This window comes from Oryctolagus cuniculus, chromosome 21 (genome assembly GCF_051225735.1).
Source record: "Oryctolagus cuniculus isolate XC-2025 breed Fujian yellow rabbit chromosome 21, ASM5122573v1, whole genome shotgun sequence".
NCBI lineage: Eukaryota > Metazoa > Chordata > Mammalia > Lagomorpha > Leporidae > Oryctolagus > Oryctolagus cuniculus.
This window is the reverse complement of record NC_142887.1, coordinates 13,320,512-13,344,227: the sequence shown is the minus strand read 5'-3', so window position 1 is coordinate 13,344,227 and position 23,716 is coordinate 13,320,512. Positions and strand designations below refer to the sequence as shown.

At 43.0% G+C, this 23,716-nt stretch overlaps 1 protein-coding gene and 1 pseudogene across 11 annotated transcripts in view; both read left to right on the top strand.

Moving 5' to 3' along the window:
• Positions 1-23,716, top strand: part of TMEM116 (transmembrane protein 116) — a 105,799-nt gene that overhangs the window by 58,298 nt on the left and 23,785 nt on the right. For 10 of the 11 annotated variants that reach the window (XM_017349545.3, XM_089323155.1, XM_008272246.4 and 7 more), the window contains 4 exons: positions 309-447; positions 3,648-3,792; positions 4,682-4,755; positions 5,498-6,033. In XM_017349545.3, the coding sequence (XP_017205034.1) occupies positions 309-447; positions 3,648-3,792; positions 4,682-4,755; positions 5,498-5,704 (565 nt within the window). In that variant the 3' untranslated portion in view covers positions 5,705-6,033. Of the gene's footprint in view, positions 1-308; positions 448-3,647; positions 3,793-4,681; positions 4,756-5,497; positions 6,034-23,716 lie in introns of those variants that run through there. The other variant, XM_089323159.1, reaches the window with a different exon arrangement.
• Positions 11,713-14,998, top strand: LOC103351753 (V-type proton ATPase subunit G 1 pseudogene; annotated as a pseudogene).

Genomic DNA, 23,716 nt, shown 5'->3' with positions numbered 1-23,716 from the left:
GAATCAAATGTATCATTTTCATGGTAGACCATACCCACCTTTCTCCATAAATGGAGCTAGAAAAAGACTTTCTGCATGCACTTTAGTTAAGGTGCTTGTATTGAAAACGGGCTATGGAACAAGGTACAGCCAAGGCTAAGAGTACATAGGTAAAAATGTATCATAAAGTGACTATAAGGTAATGTGTCTGTCAGAAGGACAAAGGGTTAAAGGCAGGGGTTAGCAAAATGAGAAGTAAAGTTACATACTTATTAACTTGTGTTGTACTGAATGTCTCTCTTATTCCTGTCTGTTGATTCTCTTCCTAGGTGTATCCTTATGCACTCACCACCATCAACCATGGCTGAATTCCTGAATTCGATCAACACGTCTGTCTGCAGCATACTTTATTTTTATGGCATCACCATTTTCCTGACTAGCTTTCTACTCAGCCTTCTCACCATTATGGTATGGTGCCATTTTACCTGCTTTTGTGGAGAGAGAGGGAACTGGAAGTGACAGGCCTGTATTTCCAGGGCCTGGGATAAATGGAGCAGAGAGAGGTGCTTTCTATGATTGTAGAACTAAAAAGGTGGCCAGCAGATCTTGGCAATGTAAATACCACCTCATTCTTCTGGACTTCTCAAAATCAAACAATGAGTAAGGGAAAAGAGCTGTATTCATTATGTGATGCTCATTCTAGAACTAATATATGTTTGATTGATCCCCAAGGAGGACCAGACCAGAAAACTTATTTGTGTCAAGTATATACTTTATGGGGTTGGCTCCATGGTGCAATAGGTTAATCTTCCACCTGTGGTGCTGGCATCCCATATGGGCACCATTTCTAGTCCCAGCTGCCCCTCTTCCAATCCAGCTCTCTGCTATGGCCTGGGAAAGCAGTAGAAGATGGCTCAAGTGCTTGGGCCCCTGCATCTGCATGAGAGACCAGGAAGAAGCACCTGGTTCCTGGCTTTGAGTCGGTGCAGCTCCAGCCGTTGCGGCCATTTGGGGAGTGAACTAACAGAAGGAAGACCTTTCTCTCTGTCTCTCCCTCTCACTGTCTGTAACTCTACCTCTCAAATAAATAAATAAAATCCTTTTTTTTTTTTTTAAAGATTTATTTATTTATTTGCAAGTTAAAGTTACACAGAGAGAGAGAGAGGTCTTCCATCTGATGGTTCACTCCCCAGTTGCCGCAACGGCCGGAGCTACGCCGATCCAAAGCCAGGAGCCAGGAGCTTCTTCCGGGTCTCCCACGCAGGTGCAGGGGCCCAAGGACTTGGGCCATCTTCTACTGCTTCCTCAAGCCATAGCAGAGAGCTGGATCGGAAGTGGAGTAGCTGGCTCTTGAACTGGCGCCCTTATTGGATGCTGGCCCTTCAGGCCAGGGTGTTAACCCACTGCACCACAGCGCCAGCCCCAGTAAAATCTTTTTTAAAAGAAGTATATAGTTTATACAAGGTAACACGATGGAACATTAGAGATGGCTTTAATCAGCTAAATAATGAAATAATTTTCTTAATTCTTTGTATGACCATAAGTTTGCATTTATGCATGTCTAACTGTGGTTGAAGTACTAAGTGATTCATGCAGTTATCAGATAATCATTTTCTGTCATCAGGATGATATACAGTTAAAATAATCAGCCATGAGATAGTTATTTTGACATAACTGCCTAGTAGAAAAGCAGTAACAAAAAAAAGTGCTTTTTTATTTGCTGTATCAATATTTTTTACATTTTGGTGTTTTTTTTTAAGATTTATCCATTTATTTGAAAGTCAAAGTTACACAAAGAGAGAAGGAGAGGCAGAGAGAGAGGACTTCCATCCACTGGTTCACTCCCCAGTTGGCTGCAATGGCTGGAGCTGGGACAATCCGAAACCAGGAACCAGAAGCCTCTTCCGGGTCTCCCATGCGGGTGCAGGGGCCCAAGGGCTTGGGCCATCTTCTACTGCTTTCCCAGGCCATAGCAGAAAGCTGGATCAGAAGTGGAGCAGCCAGGTCTTGAACCAGTGCCCGTAAGGGATGCTGGCAGTTTTACCCACTATGCCACAGCACCGGCCCCTTGGTATATTTTCTCCTCTCATATTCTAGTTCAGGAATTACAAAGTATCGTAGATCACATTTATCTCACAATATTTTGTTTTGCTAACACAACTAGCAGTTGTGAACCAGGTAGAATCATAGGGAATTTCCTTTGAAAATTCAAAAAGGAGTTACAGAGATAGCTCAGCTCAAATCAGCAACTTGGTAAAGAGTGACTAGTTTATATTAAAATACTCTGATGGTTTACATTTGGAAGTGATTGACAAGAGGGATAGATCTCCCAAGACCTGGCATCCTAAAAGTTCCTTTTTTACTTCTTTTAGAATATTCCAGGCTCAATGAAAATTCAAATTAACATTCTAAAATCTTTAAAAGTAAATAGATGGTGAATTGATTCTTCCAGACATAAGTATCCTCAGATAAGCTCAAGCCTCTTTTTGATTCCTATATTTGTGGGGAAAGAAGGCTACATAGCTGAATTTGATTAAGTGTTTGGATTAGTGATTTAAAGAGTAAATCTAGATTGTTAAGGAAAAGATTCAGATTTGGTCAGATTTCTGCCAAGATTACTAATTTATTCTTTACCAAAAAAAAAAAAACCACTACATTTCACTTCTGACTTGTATTTCTTTCATTACTAAACCTTATTTAGAAAAATGCCAAATAGAAGGGGGGAAAATTATCTATTTTGGGGGCCAGTGTTGTGTAGCAGGTTAAGCCTCTGTTTATGATGCCAGCATCCCACATGGGTGCTGGTTCAAGACCTGGCTGTTTCAGTTCCATCCAGCTCCCTGCTAATGTGCCTGGGAAAGCAGTGGAAGATGGGTCAAGTGCTTGGGCTCCTGCACCAACATGGGAGACCTGGAATAAGGTCCTGGCTCCTGGCTTTGGCATGGCCCAGCCCAGGCCATTGCAGCCATTTGGGGAGTAAACCAGCAGATATGGGATGCTGGCACTGTGATTAGCCTCAGGGCAGAAAAAGAGATTCAGAAGATTGATACAAGGTTCAGGTATTGGGGGCTGGCATTGTGATGTAGCAGGTTAAGCTGCCTCCTGCAACACCACCATCCCATATAGGCACCGGTTTGAGTTCTGGCTGCTCCACTTCTGATCCTGCTCTCTGCTGATGTGCCTAGGAAAGCAGCAGAGGACAGCCCAAGTACTTGGACCCCTGCACCTATGTGGGAGACCTGGAAGAAACTCCAGGCTCCTGGCTTCAGCCTTGTCCAGCCCCTGCTGTTGTAGCTATTTAGGGAGTGAACACATATGGGAAACCCTGTTTCTCCCTCTCTCTCTAACTCTGCATTTCAGATAAATAAAGTAAATTTAAAAAAAAAAAGAAAAAGGTTCAGGTATTGACCTGACCATGATAACCACAAGTTTGGCTAGAATGTCTTCCTGTCAAGTAGAAGTTCACTCTGAATGTACTTTTTCTCTCTCTCTCAAAAAAAAAAAAAAAAAAAAAAAAAAAGCCTGCTTTTAGATTTTAATGACACAGTGGTCTTTCCTGCTGTGAGATTCTTAGAAAATGATCCTTTGTTGCAAAAATTATAGAAGGATAGACCTGAGAAGTTTCACTGATGTTTAAGCAAAGTATTCAGTGCTACATTCCTGTTTAGGTCTTATTTATCCAAGCCCGGACACTGTATAAGAAGTTTGTGAAATCAGCTGACTTTCTGGGGAGTGAACAGTGGGCAGTGATTCACACTGTGGAGCAGCGTGTGCACTTCTACCCAGTCACCTTCTTTTTCTGCCGGGGCCCAGGTGGGTATCTTAATAGGAAGATATAGGCCATGAAGAGAGCAGCTATTGGGTTCCAATCAAACAGAGTGGCCTCACTAAGAATGATTGCTTCTGTTCAGCTTATAATTTTAAAAACTGTTTTTAAATTTATGTATTTTAAAGTCAGAGAGAGAAAAGCAGACAGAGAGGTCTCCCATCCATTTCTTCCCTTCCCAAATACCTGCAAGAGCCAGAGGTGAGTCAGGCCAAAGCTAGGAGCTAAGAACTTAATGTGAATCTCTCCTACTTGAGCTATCACCTTCTGCCTCCCAGTGTACATATTAGCAGGAAGTTGGAATTGGGAGTAGAGCCAGGACTCAAACCCAGGTACTCTGATATGGGATATGGGCATTCCAAGCAATGCCTGGTGCACTAAACACCCATCCCCAGCTTGTAAAATTTAGGTTGGCTCTACAATATTTCCACTTTTTCTGTCACCCTAATTTCTTTTACTTCTTATGTTTTAGAAATTAAGATAATTAGACATGAAATGCAACCTGACATGAGAGGAAAAAAGATTCCTGACAGAATTTAGATATGTTAACACTTGCTCTTCCCATTGTATATGGTTGTAGTGAGGATCTTGTTAGATGTTTATCAAAGAGCTTGATAAATTCTGAAATGCTAAGAAGTATAGATTACTGTCTTCCTATAGTATGTTTTGTAACTGTTACTGAAATAATAATCTGCAGTGTTTAATCAATAACAATTAGAAGTTGGAGGTCAGTAGTTTAAATAACTGGTTAACCTCAATACTGATATACATTTATGCCTGTAGCTTCCATTCTAATAATTCTCCGGCATGTATACTAAGGAACTTTATGCTTCAGGCACTCAGGGCTAACAAGTTTCACACTTTATATTTTCACAGCTGTCATTCTGATGATTGTTAAGCTGACCAAGCCACAGTATACCAAGCTTCACATGGCCCTCTATGTGCTCCAGGTAACACTTTCAACATCCAGTGCCTCTATTCTCACAGCTTCTCATTCTGTCTTCTTACATTGCTAGTACTCAGCATATACCCTCAGGGTATTTATTTCTGTATTGCAAATGAGAAAATGTATTATTTATACTCAGTTATGAAGTATGTGAAAATTTCCTTGGAGATGAGGTACTAGTGTTTGTAAAAGTGCTACCCTAAATTCCAGAGCCTGTTTCTTTGGTCAGCTTCATTTTATTGATTTGTTTTTAAAGGATGATCATCATGAACAAAAAATGAAAAAAAAAAACCTGGGCATATTCTCTGTTAATGACATGAATCTCTCCAATCCAGAGTGAATCAAATGAGACAAATTAGCTATTTCTTAGGGATGAAGGGAGTAGGTGGAATAATTGTGTCTCCTCCCTTTATCAGATTGGAAAGCCATTTCAGGCTATATAACTGTGCTGATAAGGCCATTTTCCCAAGTCTAATCTGGAAAATGGGGCAATACGGAGGGGCATTGAAGCTACTTAATTCTCCTTCTGTGATTTTAAGAAATATGACCAAGTCTCATCTATATCAAGATACACTTTGAAGAGTAGGTTTAGGAAGGGCTAGAAAAATACAACAAAAAGATGCCAAGTCTTGATGTTTAATAGAGAAGAGATATAGCAATGCTTTATAAATAAGGGGAATGGGTATTATTCCCTGGATCTCTGAAAATCTGAAGGATGGGCTCCATAACCCCTTCATCTCCTCCAGGCACTAACAGCAGCATCCCAGGGTCTGCTCAACTGTGGAGTGTATGGCTGGACACAGCACAAGTTCTACCAACTAAAGCAAGAGGCCCGACGTGATGTAGACACCCAAACACCATTATTATGCTCACAGAAGAGAATCTATAGCAGGGGCCTAGATCCATTGGAATCTACCCTTGCTTTTGCTACCAGCACTTCTACCATTCTTTGAAAGTACAGTACTGGGACAACCAGGAACTAGAGTTACTCCACTCTAATAGATTTGAAAGATATTGTGGAACCACATCTTAAGGCTTTTTTAACCATGCCCTAAACTATAGAACTGAAAAGGAATATAGTGCCAGAGTTAAATTTTCTGGGTAAATTGAGCAGGATTTCTCCAATCATTCCCTGATTCACTAATGATTCTTAAAGTTATCTCTGTTCAGGAAGATGAAGCCACTTTCCATCTAAGAGACAGATTCATATTACCTTGATGAATATTATATATATATATTTATCAATTTCTTCCAGAAAAAATAAATTATAGATTTTTGTTTATATATGTTATCAGTAGGTGTTCTACTTCATGGTTGCAAAAGTATAAGAATGTGCAACAACTTGCTCGGGTCTTACCATTGGTATAACTCTCTCTAAAGCTAGACAAAGGACCTGGGTTTCTTTTCTTTGAGCAGGTGTCCTTGTTCAGAAGAAGCAAGCATAATAATTAGCAAACAACAAAGGTGACAATGGAGCCTCAGACCCACCACATCCAATTCTCAAATGTTTAGTTCAAAAAGGACTATCTTGCTCTAGAAAATCTGAATCATTTTTTTGAGTTACAGGGATAATAAGATTTAAGAGAAATCAGGACTGGTGTGAGTGTTGTGGCAGAGCAGGTAAAGCCATGCCTATGACACCAGCATCTAATATGGGCATTAGTTTCTGTCCCAGCTGTTTCACTTCCAATCCAGTGCCCTACTAAAGGCCTGGGAAAAGCAGCAAAATATGGCCCAAGCGTTTGGGCCACAGCCACCCATGTGAGAGACCCAGAAGAAGCTCCTGGCTCCTGGCTTTTGATTGGTCCAGCTCCAGCCATTGCAGCCATTTGGGGGAATGAACAGCCAATTAAAGATCTCTGTCTGTCTGTCTCCCTCTCTCTTTCTCTTTGTATAACTCTACCTTTCAATAAATAAATAAATATTTAAAATTTAAAAAATAACTTTTAGGGAGCTCAACGTGAACTTCATGGCAGTTATGGAGGGCAACCCATTCTTACTCTATCAAGATCACATCTGGAGGCCTCTCATTGCCTCAAAGCTATGGAAATCTGATTTCAAGATCACAGAACAAGAAATACTGCCTCATCTAGCCTCATCTAAGAGGCTACCTTAATATCTTTAAAAATATAATAAGTGGGACGAGCACTGTGGCACAGTGGATTAAGCTGCCACCTACAGTGCCAGCATCCCATATGAGCGCTGGTTCAAGTCCCAGCCACTCCACTTCCAATCCAGCTCCCTGCTAATGTGCCTGGGAAAGCAGCAGAGGATGGTCCAAAGTGTTAGGGCCCCTGCACACATGTGGAAGACCTGGGTGAGGCTCCTGGCTCCTGGCTTCAGCCTGGCCCAGCCTTGACTGTTTGAATCATTTGGAGAGTGAATCAGATATCGCTCATGTGTTCACTCTTGCTCGCTCGCTCACTCTCTCTTTCTGCCTCTTCCTCTTCTCCCTGTAACTCTGCCTTTCAAATAAATAAATAAACCTTAAAAAAAACCCTTATATATGATATGAGTCAATGCATGTGAAATGTCCAGAAGAGGCAGATCCTGAGAAAGCAAGTAGATTGCTGGTTGCCAGTTCAGGCATGGAGGTGTGGAGATAGCATGGTTGTTAATGGAAATAGAGTTTCTTTTGGGGATGATGGAAATATTCTAGAATCAGATTGTGGGGATGGTTGCACAACTCTGTGACTCTACTAGAAAATCATTGTAGGGGGCCTGGCATTGTGGCATATCAGGTTAGGCCACTGTCTGCAATGCCAACATCCCATATGAACACTGGTTTGAGTCTTGCAGTCATTTGGGGAGTGAACCAGCAGATGGAAGATATATATCTCTCTCTCCCCCCTCTCTTTGTTTCTCTCTCTCTCTGCCTTTCAAATAAATAAGTCAGAGTTACACAGAGAATTACACAGAGAGTGAAGGAGGCAGAGAGAGAGAGAGAGAGGTCTTCCATCTGCTGGTTCACTCCCTAATTGGCTGCAACAGCTGGAGCTGCCCAATCCGAAGCCAGAAGCTTCTTCCAGGTCTCCAACGAGGGTGCACAGGTGCCCAAGGACTACTTTCCCAGGCCATAGAAGAGAGCTGGTTAGGAAGTAGAGCAGCCAGGACACAAACCGGCTCCTGTATGGGATGCCAGCACTGCAGTTGACTGCTTTACCCGCTATGCCACAGTGCTGGCTCCCTTTAAAAAAAAAATGTCAAGTTTATTTATCTTACTGCTTTGGTGATTTTTTTTTTGGCCTTGACGTGGGTCTTAGATATTATATAGATATATAATAGTAGTGAAAAATAAGAGTCTAGGTAAGACTTAAATTAGGATTATCCATTCTGAGAGTAGAGCTGACATATGGATTTGGGCTACTCTTCAAACTGTCCCTGAAACTCTTGAATTCAGGGACAGATGAGACATAGCCATAGACACAGCGGCAGTTCTTAAAATTGTTGAAAACATCCCTCGTGTTAGAGTTGCAGTTACAGTTTAGTGGAGTGATATCTAAGGTTCAGTTCATAGAGATCATCTGTGGACCACATGGAGTTCTACCCTTTACCTTATCCTCTTCAGCCCTGTTTGTAGCTTCAAAAAACCCTCCGCCCCAATACCACATGTCCTGCATGGGGAACTAGGTAAGTGTTTGATGTTTCTCAATGAGTGGAAGCCTTGAATGCTTTAACATAGCCACTTATATCTTGGGGCTTATACTTGCTGAAGACTTTAAACATCCTTTTAGACTTACTGCTATGGTGTGTAAACCTGTCCCTTTGCTAATGATAATAACTTTTCTGGTAAGTCCTTGGGCCCTCTCCAAAGACTTGACTGCACGGTTCTCTGGGCTTCTGCACTGCCCCTGGAAACAACAACCTTGTTCTTTGCAAGGAGTATCATCTTGATTACATCCTGGCAGTGCTTGGAGCTGCCATTAATGTGCTCTGGGAAGTCAAACTCATCTACACTGAGATTGTGAGATGTGACTATTCTTAGAAATTTGTGGTTTTTTTTCTTCTGTGGTATCCAAATGCATTTGGCTAGCATGGGGTAGACAGTGGTGATCCTTGTGACAATTAAGGACACCACCACAAACACATTTATCTTCTCTGTTCATTTTCTTATTCCCACAATATGGCTTTCCCAAAGAACTTTGGAGCTCAGATTTATTAAACAGGCAGTCTCCCTTTGTGTGTAAGCAGCAGCTGATGAAAGTAATGGAAGCTGTGATTGCTGAGGCCCATAATGAGAGTAATAAATTTATTCACAGTACAGAGACTCTAAATAGTCATGATTAATTCCAAACCTGTGGCCAAGCTTTTGAACCATGAGAACTGCAAAATAGAACGAGTCTTCAAGACAGGAAAATTAAATGCTGATTGTGTTGACAGTGCAGACACCCCCTAAAAACTGCACAGCCATGTTACTTTCAAGATTTCGGCCAAAATCATATGAGCATGTTTTCACCTTTTTTTTTTTTATTTTTTTTTATTTTTTTTTTATTTTTGACAGGCAGAGTGGACAGTGAGAGAGAGACAGAGAGAAAGGTCTTCCTTTGCCGTTGGTTCACCCTCCAATGGCCGCCGCTGCAGCCGGCGCACCGCGCTGATCCGATGGCAGGAGCCAGGATCCAGGTGCTTTTCCTGGTCTCCCATGGGGTGCAGGGCCCAAGCACCTGGGCCATCCTCCACTGCACTCCCTGGCCATAGCAGAGAGCTGGCCTGGAAGAGGGGCAACCGGGACAGAATCCGGCGCCCCGACCGGGACTAGAACCCGGTGTGCCGGCGCCGCAAGGTGGAGGATTAGCCTATTGAGCCACGGCGCCGGCTCTGTTTTCACCTTTCTTAAAAGATGCCAGTCTCTCCAACAGTTAAGATTTTGAAGTGTTTTCTGTGGATTCAGGGATATTTGTAATGGGTTTCTCTCTGTTTCTACTCAAGAAAGAATTACTTCTACAGTTGGCTCATTCATTGACTAGCATGTGAATATCCATTACCATCTCTGTTGTCTTGGCTCACATGTTATTCCTCTGTTTAAACATAGTTACACATATTTAGGAAATGCCCATATATAGGACAAGAGGACTGAGTTCCATTCTGCTTTGAAATTGTGAAGAGGCCAGCACTATGGCGTAGCAGGTAAAGCTGCCAATTGCAGTGCCAGCATCCTATGTGAGCACCAGTTCGAGTCCCGACTCTTCCACTTCTGATCCAGCTCTCTGCTATGGCCTGGGAAAGCAGTGGAAGATGGTCCAAGTCCTTGGGCCCCTGCAGCTGTGTAGGAGATCTAGAAGAAGTTCCCTGGCTCCTGGCTCCTGGCTCCTGGCTCCAGATTGGCCCAGCTCCGGCCAATGTGGCCATTTAAGAAGTGAACCAGCAGATGGAGGACTTCTCTCTCTCTGCCTCTCTGTAACTCTGCCTTTCAAATAAATAACTAAATCTTTAAAAAAAATTGTTCATCTCTAGTGATTGCACAGATCTTACCTGGTTTAGAGATGTGCTGGAGTGGCCAGCTTTTCTTGCTCAACAGGTTAAGCTACCGTCACAATGCTGACATCCCATATAGGTGCCAGTCCAAGTCCCACCAGCTGTACTTCCAATCCAGCTTCCTGCTGATGAGCCTAGGAAAGTAGCAGAAGATGGCCCAAGTGCTTGGGCACCTGCACCCACGTGGGTGACCCGGAAGAAGCTCCTAGCTCCTGGGTTCAGCCTTGTCCAGCCTTGGCCATTGTGGCCATTTGGGGAGTGAACCAGCAGACAATCGATCTATCTATCTCCCTCTCTCTCTCTGTCCTTTCCCTTTGTGGTAATTCTACCTTTCAAATAAATAAATAAATCTTTAAAGAAAAAGAGATGCTGGAAACCATGTATTCAAAACTGAAATATTGGCCGGCGCCGCGGCTCAATAGGTTAATCCTCCGCCTGCGGTGCCAGCACACCGGGTTCTAGTCCCCGTCGGGGCGCCGGATTCTGTCTTGGTTGCTCCTCTTCCAGTCCAGCTCTCTGCTGTGGCCCGGGAGTGCAGTGGAGGATGGCCCAAGTCCTTGGGCCCTGCACCCGCATGGGAGACCAGGAGAAGCACCTGGCTCCTGGCTTCGGATCAGCATGATGCCCCGGCCGCAGCGTGCTGGCTGCGGTGGCCATTGGAGGGTGAACCAACGGCAAAAGGAAGACGTTTCTCTCTCTCTCACTGTCCACTCTGCCTGTCAAAAAAAAAAAAAAAACAAAAAAACTGAAGTATTTATAGCCTTGATGACAAAGACAGTGCTATGGAAAATCAGGATTTCTGTTACCCTCAGCATGGGCTGCTCAGAAGAGAATCCAGATCACCCTCAGAATACCCATCATAGTAGAAGTCATCTCATATAAAAGGAAAATCCAAGCTCTATTTTTTCCCATTTTGATGTGGATAAATAAGGTTGTGGACAAGCAATCCTCAGATCCGGGGCTGGCGCTGTGGCATAGCAGGAAAAGCCACCACCTGTAGTGCCAGCATCCCATATGGGCACCAGTTCAAGTCCCTGCTGCTCCACTTCTGATCCAGCTCTCTGCTAGGGCCTAGGAAAGCAGTAGAAGATGGCCCAAGTCTTTGGGCCCCTTTACCCGCATGGGGAGACCCAGAGAAAGCTCTTGGCTCCTGGCTTTGGATCAGCACAGCTCTGGCTGCTGCAGCCAATTGGGAAGTGAACCAGCGGATGGGAGACCTCTCTCTCTGCCTCTCCTCTCTGTGTAACTCTGACTTTCAAATAAATAAATAAAATCTTTTTTAAAAAAATCCTCAGATCCTTTCTTTTGCTTCAAGTTGGTAATATTCCATGTTTCTCCATGGGCAGGACATAGACATGTTTGCCTCTCCCCTCTTTTTATTCCTTTTACTTCTAGTCCTCTGAACATCATCAGGTTCTGAGGGATGACTATTCCACAATAAAGAGATTCTTGCTTATAAAACATTTAATGTCAGAAACAGGATAGCATGTTGCAGCCTAATGTAGGAAGGTCCCATTCTCAACAACCCATCTGCGAATTCCAGGATGAAAAATCCAAGATTTCATAGATCAGTTGATTTCATAAAAGAAATATTATGAAAGAGAGAGAGTAACTAGCTAGGAATACCATTGCCATGAGTCAAGTGAAACAGCTAGTGTTCCTGGACCTCTATATCTCAGTTGCCTTCCACAAACTCAAACCCTGATGAGTGATGGAGTTGTTTGGTCAAAGCTTAGACCTCTGCTGTCTACCAGAAAGGTAGCTGCTTCTGCTTCTGAGTTTTATATGATGACACCTGCCTTTTGCGTCTCCTCCTATTATCTCTCTTCATAAGTGTCCTTCCCTTGCAACCTCTCAAAATCTTAGTGCTCCTTGGATGAGCTTCTGCTGTATTCATAGAAGAATATACCAAGTAGTGGATGCTTTCAGATCCAGCCACTGCTATAGGCCAGGGTCAGGCCACATGAAAAGGAAAGAAAAATAACTGCCCCTTCAGCCCCCGTTCCTTTGGAGCAGCTTTCTCCGCATCCCTCCTGCCATTATTCTTTAGAGTCACTGAAATGAAAGGCTCCAGATCAGGGGTTTGTGGATCTCTGAGTAGGTCATAGGCTTCTGCTATCCAATACCTCTTGTATCATTCTTTACTCTGTACCACCCAGCCCATTTCAAATGCCGAACCCTTTTCTGCCTCCAAACAATTTTGTGGGCATAATTTTTGATTTACATTACTTTGTTGTCCTAACAGTCTCTTCTAGATGGACATTTACCTCATTTAAATTGGCTGACTTTGATCCTTGCTATAAAATTGTTTCTGTATTTGACATCCGGGTACTACTTTCTCCTATCTGATGAATGATATGTATACATTATTGTTAGTGGAAAGCAGTAATAAGATCCTGAATATGAAAAACCAGCGATCAGCTTCAAAAAACAATAGCAAATCTTAGAAATATAAGTAGATCTTTTCTAAAATACTTGGGTAGCAAAAAGAAATTAAGTCCTTATGAATTGAAGAAGCCAGGTTATTTTAAATCTTCCAAGGTCCTTTTTTTTTAAAGACTTATTTATTTATCTGAGAGGCAGAGTTACAGACAGAGAGAGGCAGAGACAGAGAGATCTTCCATCCTGTGGTTCACTCCCCAAATGACTGCAGTAGCCGTAACTGGCCCAATCAGGAGCTTCTTCTGGGTCTACCGCATGGGTGCAGGGGCCCAAGCACTTGCTATCTTTATAGTTCTGCCTTTTCCAGAATATCAGCTACTTAGAAAATAGTATACAGCCTTTCAGACTGGTTTGTTTCACTTGACAGTATGCATTGAAGGTCCTTGTGTCATTTTGTGGCTTTGTAGAATTTTTCTTACTACTGAATGTCCATTGTCTGAGTGTACCATATGCTCACTGAAGACATCTTGCTTATTGGATGACATCTTCTGGTTTTTAGAAATTTTGAGGCCGGTGCCGCTGCTCACTAGGCTAATCCTCTGCCTGCGGCACCAGCACCCCAGGTTCTAGTCCCAGTTGGGGCGCTGGATTCTGTCCCAGTTGCTCCTCTTCCAGTCTAGCTCTCTGCTGTGGCCCGGGAAGGCAGTGGAGGATGTCCCAAGTGTCGCTCCCCCTCTTCATGGAGGAACGACACTAAACCCTGCCTAGGCTTCCTATCCGAGTCACAGCACCATTATGTCGCTCCCCCTCTTCACGGAGGAACGACACAGGACCCTGCGCTGTTTTGTCTGCTTGGCCTTTCCCGGGTTTGCTGCTGGTCCTTCCCGGGTTGGCTACCGTCCCTTCCACCTCCGTGGAAGGGTGGTTCCCCCTGCCACTTTCCCCACTTCCGCGGGGGAGCGGCACACCGCCGGCCGGCTCTCTCGGGGGCTGCTCAGATGTTCCTCAGGTGTTCCTGGTGCATGTTGTCTCTCTCCTCCTTTATAGTCCTCTTCCACCAATCCCAACTCTGCTACCCACACGCCGACACGCTGCTCTCCTCCAACCAGGAGCAGGTCCTGCAGCTTGTCAAGTTGGTGAAAGGCAGCTGTGTAGAAGCTGTTTACTCCCTTCTCAGCGCCATATTGTGGGAGAGCAGATGCATAGAATAAGTCTTAATTCCAGTAACAGTCTAGTCCGAGTTGCTCCCCACACCAAGTCCTTGGGCCCTGCACCTGCATGGGAGACCAGGAGGAAGCACCTGGCTCCTGGCTTTGGATCGACACAGCGCACCAGCCGTAGCAGCCATTTGGGAGGTGTACCAACAGAAGGAAGACCTTTCTCTCTGTCTCTCTCTCTCTCTGTCTAACTCTGCCTGTCCAAAAAAAAAAAAAAAAAATTTTTTTTTGAATAAAACTGCCATCCACTTTTATGTGAAGATTTTGTGTAATCTAAGCTTATTTTTAAGATTTATTTATTTATTTGAAAGAGTTACACAGAGAGAGAAGGAGAGGCAGAGAGAGAGACAGAGAGAGAGAGAGAGGTCTTCCATCTGCTGGTTCACTCCCCAGTTGGCCTCAGCGGCCGGAGCTGTGCTGATCCAAAGCCAGGAGCCAGGAGCTTTTTCCAGGTCTCCCACTCAGGTGCAGGGACCCAAGGATTTGGGCCATCTTCTACTGCTTTCCCAGGCCATAGCAGAGCTGGGTCAGAAGTGGGGCAGCCAGGACTCGAACCGGCGCCCAAATGGGATACCGGTACTGCAGGTAGAGGCTTTACCTGCTACATCACAGTACCGACCCCATAGTCTGTTTTCAACTCATTTGGATAAATAACTAGGAGTGGGCACTTCTCACAGACACAATTTGCTGGGTGGCTGGTTCAGGTGATCTGAGGAGACATCAAGTCGGTTTAAAGCTGCCCATCTGGGCTTCTAGAGTGCTGGCCAACCTGGCCAGTCAGTCACAGGGGATCCAACAGCTACTGCAAGCCGAGAAGTGGGCCACGGAGAAGGTATCAGAGGCCAGCAAACAAAAGAACTAGAGGCTGAGGCAGGCCAAAGAAGCAGCAGAGGCTGAAATTGAACAGTACCTCCTGCAGAAGAGAGAAGTTCAAGGCCAAGGAAGCTGCAGCACCAAAGTGGAGAAGACCCAGGAAAAGATGACCACCCTCCAGACCTACTTCAGCAGAACAGGGATAAGGTCTAGGGTAACCTCTTGGCCTTTGTGACATCCAGCCAGAAATCCATGAACATAAATGGATAGAAGAAAGCTGCGCTTGTTCCACAGAGAGGTGTTTCAGATGCTCTCGTGGAGAATGAAGCTTCAGCAAGGCCCATGCTCTGCGCTCATGACAGGGCATTACATTTTCTCTGTGTTTCATAGGAGGACCCCTCACTTGTTAGCTTCTTTGTACAGACATAGAACTTCTCCAAAGAGTCATCTTTTTACTTCGTGTTTGTTAGATACATTTAATAAGTATATATTGTGTGTTTTCTTGTGCCTTTTAGTCCAAGCAACGTATATGTCAGTGTTGACTTTTTTCTGTCTTAGATCTAGTAGGAAAAACCACAGTTCTTTGAAGAAAGAAAGGGATTAAACAACTTTTTTCCCCCATGCTTTCTTGAAGACCAGGGGCTTTATTAAAAAAAGTAGTAAATACTTTCTTATAACTTGTGAAATGCAGCAGCCAGCCTTAATGTCTATTCTAAGGGTGAAAATAATTACTTATATAATTGCTTAGGTTGTTTTTACCTTCTTAATCAAAATTACTAGATGATAGAATTTAAGAACTTGTTACATGTTATTATTTGGTGTACTGATAATCATTTAAAAGTAAAAACTTTGTCATATGTTCTCCCTCCTCCACATCTCTGGTTCCTCCTCTATAATAATTCAAAATGCACTTTGGTCTGCTTGTTCTGCAGAATTTCACTTAAGAAATTAACTCGCATATCTCATTTGCATTCATAGTTAGAAATTGTTCAAGATGTATAGCTTAGCAAGAAGCAAAATGCTTGTAATTTTACCCAAAAATTGTTTTAAAAAACAGCAATAACTAGTATAAATAAAATGATGATGATGTGGTAAGCCTGTGTTTAATTTTGTAAGAAACTGACTTTTCAAAGGATTCAAGTTTCTGTTGCACCAAATTCTTGTCAGCACTTGGTATTGTCAGTGATTTGTAGTTTCTATTTTAGTAGGCAGTTGTATTTTGTTTTAATTTGCAAAATCCTAATGACATTGAATATCATTTTATGTACTTGTTTGCCATTTATATACCTTTGGTACAGTGTATGGTCAGATTTTTTTCTACGATTTTTTAAAGATTTTTTTTTTAATTTATATGAAAGGTACAGTTACAAAGACAGGGAGAGACAGAAAGAGATCTTCCATCCACTGGTTCACTCACTAAATGACAGCAACGACTGGGGCTGAGCCAGGGCAAAGCCAGGAGCTTGGAAATCCATCCAAGGTTCCCACATGAGTGCCAGGACCCAAGTACTTGGGCCGTATTCCACTGCTATTCCAGGTGCATTAGCACAAAGCTGGATCAGAAGTGAAATGGGCTGGTGCTGTAGCGTAGAGGGAAAGCCACCTGCAGTGTCGGCATCCCATATGGATGCCAGTTCGGTTCCCAGAGCTCCACTTCCAATCTAGCTCTCAATTATGGCCTGGGAAAGCAGTAGAAGATGTCCCAAGTTCTTGGGCCCCTGCACTGTGTTGAAGACCAAGAAGAAGCTCCTGGTTCCTGGCTTGGGATCGGCCCAGTTCTGGCCATTGAGGCCATGTGGGAAGTAAGCCAAAGGATGAAAGACTTTCTCTCTGTGTCTCTCTATCTCTCTCTGCCTCTCCTCTCTGTGTAACTCTAACTTTTAAATAAATAAATAAATTTTTAAAAAATAAAAAAGAAGTGAAGCAGCTAGGACTTGAACCAGAACACAACACCAGCTGTGTTGTTAGTTCGTTCGTTCGTTCTTTTTTTTTTTTTTTTTTTTAGATTAATTATTTGAGAGGTAGAGAGAAAGATCTTCCATTTACTGGTTCACTCCCTAGATGGCTGCAACAGCTGGAGCTGGGCAGATGTGATGCCAGGAGCCAGGAGCTTCTTTGAGGTCTCCTACGTGGGTGCAGGGGCCCACGTACTTGGGCCATCTTCTACTGCTTTCCCAGGCCATTAGCAGAGAGCTGGATCAGCAGTGGAGCAGATGAGATGCGAATCAGTGCCCAAATGGGATGTTGGCACTGCAGAAAGAGGCTTAACCTACTGCGCCTTGGTCCCAGCCACTGTTGATAATTTTTTTTAAAGATTTATTTTATTTAATTGAAAGACAGAGTTACAAGAGGAAGTAGAGACAGGGATAAAGAGAAGTCTTCCATCCACTTGTTCACTCCCCAGATGGCCACAATAGCCAGAGCTGAGCCCATCCAAAGCCAGAAGCCATTGCACCACAGCGCCGGCCCCAATCATTTTTTTTTTTTAAGATTTATTTATTTATTTGAAAGAGTTACACAGAGACAGAAGGAGAGGCAGAGAGGTCTTCCATCCACTGGTTCACTCCCCAGTTGTCCACAACAAACAGAGCTGCACCAATCTGAAGCCAGGAGCCGTGAACTTCATCTGGATCTTCCTACACGGGTGCAGGGGCCCAAGTACTTGGGCCATCTTCTGCTGCTTTCCCAGGCCATAGCAGAGAGCTGGATCGGAAGTGGAAGAGCTGGGACTCGAACTGGCATCCATATGGGATGCCGGCACTGCAGGCGGTGGCTTTACCTACTACGCCACAGTGCTGCCCCCGCCACACTCATTTTTTAAATTGGGTTGTTTTCTAACTAAATTTTAGGAGGTCTTTGCATGATTTGAATACAAATCTTATCAGATATGTTTTGGGAATACTCTTTCCCAATCTGTTGCTTGTCCTTTTATTTTCTTGACAATGTCTTTGGTAAAGCAGATTTATAAAATTTTAATGAAGTACAACTTATGAATTTTTTCTTCCATGAATCATGTTTTTGGCATTGTTTCTATAGAGTAATCACAAAACCCAAGGTCACTGATATTTTCTTTTTTAATCTTCTAGAAGCTTTATGTTTGCGAATTGTATGTTTAGGCATATGACTGAGTCTGAGTTAATTTTTGTCTAAGGAGTAAGATCTGTGTCTAGATTTTGTTTTTTTATTTTTTAAAATTTTGGTTTTTTTATTTGAGAAATAGAGTTACAGACAGGGAGAGACAAAAAGAAAGGTCTTTCATCTGCTGGTTCACTCTCCAAATGGCTGCATCAGCCAGAGCTGGGCTGATCTGAAGCCAGGAGCCAGGAGCCTCTTCCGGGTCTCCCATGTGGGCAGGGGCCCAAGCACTTGGGCCATCATCTACTGCTTTCCCAGGCCGTAGCAGAGAGCAAAGTTGGAAGAGGAGCAGTTGGGACACAAAGAGGCGCCCATATAGGATGGTGGCACCACAGGCAGAGGCTTAGCCCACTACACCACAGTTCCAGCCCCTAGATTAGCTTTCTTTTTTTTCATGTAGATATGCAGTTTTTGCCACTACATTTGTTGAAAAGATTATCTTTTCTCCACTGAATTACCTTTGCTTCTTTGTCAGAGATCAGTTGATTGTATTTGTGTGGGTCTGTTTCTGGAATCTCTCTGTTTCATTGATCTAGCTGCCTGTTCTTTCATCAAGATCACACTGCCAGGGCCGGTGCTGTGGTATAGTAGGTTAAGCTTCTGCCTGCAGCATCAGCATCCATATGTGTGCCTATTCAAGTCCCAGCTGTTCCTCTTCCGATCTAGCCTGCTAATGGTTTGGGAAAGTAGTGGAAGATGGCCCAAGTGCTTGGGCCTCTGCACTCACATGAGAGACCTGGAAGAAGTTCCTGGCTCCTGGTCTACTCAGCTCCAGCAGTTGTGGCCATTTGGGGAGTGAACCAGCAGGTGGAAGACCTTCTTTCTTTTTCTCCCTGTCTCTGTCTGTAATTCTGCCTTGCAAATAAATAAATAAATCTTTTAAGAAAAGAATCAAGAAACCTAGTGTCTGCTAATACTTAATGATAGAATTTAAAAGGAGAGAACAACCCAACATGGGAAACAGGATACATAGCAGACTCATAGGATGGCAGATGTCCTAAACAGTACTCTGGCCTCAGAATCAGCCCTTAAGGCATTCGGATCTGGCTAAAAAGCCCATGAGAGTATTTCAGGCATGGAAAGCCAAGACACTCTGGAAAATAAATAAATAAATAAATAAAATAGATCTCTCTGAATGAGATCCCAGAGGAAAGAATGGGCCATCAAAGAAGGAGGTACCTTTCTCTGAAGGGAGGAGAGAACTTCTACTTTGACTATGACCTTGTATAAATAAGCTTGAAGTTGGCGAATTCAAAAGGCATCCATAGCCTTGGCAATTAATGACAAGAGCCTCGGGTGACTACTGATGCCATAAAAAAGAATATCAGTTGTTAAATCAACAATAGGAGTCACTGTGCACTTACTCCCCATGTAGGATCTCTGTCCTTAATGTGTTGTATTATGTGAATTAATGGTATAACTAGTACTCAAACAGTACTTTACACTTTGTGTTTCTGTGTGGGTGCAAACTGTTGAAATCTTTACTTAGTATATACTAAATTGATCTTCTGTATATAAAGATAATTGAAAATGAATCTTGATGTGAATGGGATGGGAGAGGGAGTGGGAGATGGGATGGTTGCGGGTGGGAGGGAGGTTATGGGGGGAAAAAAGCCACTGTAATCCAAAAGCTGTACTTTGGAAATTTATATTTATTAAATAAAAGTTAAAAAAGAATCACACTGCCTTAATTACTGTAACTTTATAGTATATTTTGAAGTCAAATAGTGATTTCTTCCAGTTTTGTCCTTTTGTATCATACTAGATTGTGATTTCCATATAAGCTTTAGAATCATTTTATCATTGTCCATAAAAATAACTTTCTGGGATTTTGATTGGGGTTACATTAAATCTTGTAGATCAATTTGGAAAAAACTGATGTCTTACCAATATTGAGTCTTCCTATTCATGAACATGAAATATATCTCCATGTGTTTAGATCTCCTTTGATTTCTTTTATCAGAGTTTTATGGTTTTCCTCATATAGTTCTTATATATATTTCACTAGACTGAAGTATATCTCATTTCTAGGATGTTAATATAAGTGGTTTTGTAGTTATAGTTTCAAATTCTACTTGTTCATTGCTAGTATAAGGGAAAGTGATCAATATTTATGTTAACCTTGTAATCTGCAGTCTTGATATAAACACTTCTGAGTTCCAGGAATTTTTTCATCAGTTCTTTTGGAATTTCTGCGTAGACAGTTGTATCATCTGCAAGCAAAGACAGTTTTGTTTCTTCTTTTCCAATTGATTTGCTTTTTATTTCCTTTTCTTGGCTTATTGTTTTCAAGAGGACTTCCAACATGATATCGAATAGGAGTGTTGAAAGGGAACATCTTACCTTATTTCCTATCTTAATGGGTAAGCATCCAGTTTCTTGCCAATAAATATGTTAGTTGTAGGATTTTTGTGGACAGGCGTACTTTTTTTTTGTTTTGTTTTTTTAAGATTTATTTTATTTATTTGAAAGAGTTACAGAGAGAGGTCTTCCATCCGCAGGTTCACTCCCCAGATGGCCGCAACGGCCGGAGCTTTGCCTATCCAATGCCAGGAGCCAGGAGCTTCTTCTGGGTCTCCCACGTGGGTGCAGGAGTCCAAGGACTTGGATCATCCTCTACTGCTTTCCCAGATCATAGCAGAGAGCTGGATCAGAAGAGGAGCAGCCGGGACTAGAAACGGCACCCATATGGGATACCAGTGCTTTAGGCAAGGGCTTTAACCCTCTGTGCCACAGCACTGGCCCCAAATAAATTCTATTTGGTTATGATACATAGTTCATTATATATTATTTTTTAAAATTTTTCTTTGGGGAGTCTTTTTTTTTTTTTAAGAGTTATTGGAGCTGCTACTGTGGCATAGCAGGTAAAACTGCTGCCTGCAGTGCCAGCATCCCTTATGGGTGTCGGTTCAAGTCCCAGCTGTTCCACTTCAGATCCAGCTTTCTGCTATGGCCTGAGAAAGCAGTAGATGATGGCCCAAGTCCTTGAGCCCCTGTGCCCACTTGGGAGACCTGGAAGAAACTCCAGGTTCCTGGCTTCAGATCGGCCCAGCTCCAGCCGTTGCAACCATTTGGAGAGTGAACCAGCAGATGGAAGACCTTTCTCTCTGTGCCTCTGCCACTCTGTAACTCTGCCTTTCAAATAACTAACTAACTAAATAAATAAATCTTTAAAAAAGAAAACAGGCCGGCGCCGCGGCTTACTAGGCTAATCCTCCGCCTGCGGCACTGGCACCCTGGGTTCTAGTCCCAGTTGGGGTGCCAGATTCTGTCCCAGTTGCTCCTCTTCCAGTCCAGCTCTCTGCTGGGAAGGCAGTGGAGGATGGCCTAAGTGCTTGGGCCCTGCACCCACATGGGAGATCAGGAGGAAGCACCTGGCTCCTGGCTTCAGATCGGTGCAGCGTGCCGGCCGTAGCAGCCATTTGGGGGTGAACCAACGGAAGGAAGACCTTTCTCTCTGTCTCTCTCTCTTTCACTGTCTAACTCTGCCTGTTAAAAAAACAAACAAAAAAGGCAGAGTTAGAGGAGAAACAGAGAGGAGGAAGAGGTAGAGAGAGCAATCTTCCACCTGCTGGTTCATTCCCCAAATGGCTACAGTGGCCGGAGCTGGGCCGTTTCGAAGTTAGGAGCCAGGAGCTTCTTCTGGGCTTCCCACGTGGATGGACTGGCACAACCACTTGAACTATCTTCCACTGCTTTCCTAGGCACATCAGCAAGGAGCTGGTTTGGAACTGGAGCAACTGGGATTCAAACTGGTGCCCATATGAGATGCTGGCATTGCAGGCAGTGGCTTTACCTGCTATGCCACAGCACCAGCCCCTAGTTTTGTTTTGTTTTTAATATTTATTTATTTGAGAATCAGAGTTACAGAGAGAGAGAGAGAGATATCCTCTGTCCCCTAGTTCATTACCTAAATGGGTACAACAGTGAGGTCTGTGGCACACCAAAGCCAGAGGCCTGGAACTCCATCCTGGTCTCTCATGTGAGTGGCAGGGGCCCAATTCCCCTGGGCAATACTCTGCTGCCTTCCTAGGCACATTAGCAGGAAGCTGGATTGAAAGTGGAGCAGCCAGAACTAGAACTGGCTTTCTGATTTGGGATGCCAGAATTGCAAGTAGCAGGTTAACCCGCACCACAGTACCAGAACCAGTATCACTTCTTTCTTCTATCTTTGGTAGGATTCACCATTGAATTCCCAAGTAAGTCAGGTGTTTTCTTTTTGGAAAGTTAATTGATTCAGGTTTTTAAAATTTTTTGTTAGAGATTTGTTTGAAAGATTTAAAGAAAGAGATATCTTCCATCCTCTTGTACACTCCCCAGATGGCTGCAACCACTGGGACTGGGCCAGGCCAAAGCCAGGAACCAGGAACTTCTTCTAAGTCTCCCACATGGGTGGAAGGGGCCCAAACACTTGGGCCATCTTCTGCTGCTCTTCCGAGGCCATTAGTGGGAAGCTGGATTGGAAGTGGAGCAGCTGAGACTTGAACTGTTGCCCATATGGCATGCCGGCATCAGAGACAGAGGCTTAACCCACTGTGCCACAACACCGGCCCCTAATTTATTCAGTTTTAAGTAGATACAAGCTAAGATAATTAATGTTTGTATATGTGAGCTTTGGCAGATTATGTCTTTGAAATAATTGGTCCATTTATTGTTAAATTTGGGAGCATGGAGGTATTCAGAATATTATTTTTTACATTTATAATATTCATGGAATATGTAATGATAGCTTTTCTTTATATTTTTTAATAAAGATATTATTTTCTAATACTGTTTTTAAAAATACTTATTTACTTTAAAGACAGAGAGGGCTCTTATCTGCTGGTTGGTTTCCCAGGAGCTAGAAACTCAATCCAGGATTCCCATGTGGATGGTAGGAAACCAATCACTTGAACCATTACTGCTGCCTCCTGGGGTCTGCATTAGCAGGAAGCTGGAGTCAGGAGCCACAGCTGAGTATTGAACTGATATGGGACTCAGGCAGCTCAACCAGATTTTTAGCTGCACAGCCAAATCTCAGTCCCCTCTTTAATTTGTGATATTAGTAATTTATTTTCTTTCGTTATTATTATTTTGGATACAGGGATTTTATCTTTTCAAAGAATAAAGTTTTGCTTTCATTAATTTTCCTTATAATTTTCCTTATTTTCTGTTTCATTGATTTCTACTCTGATTTTTACTATTTCTTTTCTTCCATTTGCTTTTGGCTTACATCATCCTTTTTCTGATTTCTTCAGCAGAAGTTTAGATTAAAAATTTCAGATCTTTTCTACTTTATTCATTCAGTGCTATAAATTTAATTTCAAACACTGCTTTTCCTCTTCTCTCTCTCTCCCTCTCTCTGTCCCTCCCTCTGTCCCTGTCAAATAAGTAAAATAAATCTTTTTTCAAAAGGAAACACTGCTTTTGCTGCATCCCACAAAATTTGATGAATTTCATTTTCATTTAGCTCAAAACATTCTTAATTTCTCTTGAGACTTCTTTGACCAACGTGTTAGAAATATTATTGCTTCAGGGCTGGTGTTGTGGCATAGCAGTTAAAAGCTGCTGCTTGTGACTCCAGTGCCAGTTTGTGTCTTGGCTGCTCCACTTTCAATCCACCAGATCTCCCTGCTAATGACTTGGAAAGCAGAAGACGACCCAAGTGCTTAGGCCCCTGCCACATGTGTGGAAGACCAGGGTGGAGTTCTAGGCTCCTGGAATGGGCCTGGCTCAGCATTGGCCATTGCAGCCATGTGGGGAGTAAACCAGTGATGGAAGATCTCCCTCTCTGTCTCTCCCTCTCTCTCTGTAACTCTGACTTTCAAATAAATAAGTAAGTCTTTTTTAAAATGTGTTTATTTCATGTCCAGGTATTTTAGGATTCTCCAACTATCTTTATGTCATTTATTTCTAATATAATTTCATTGCAGTCTGGGGAACATACTTTATGATTTATATTTT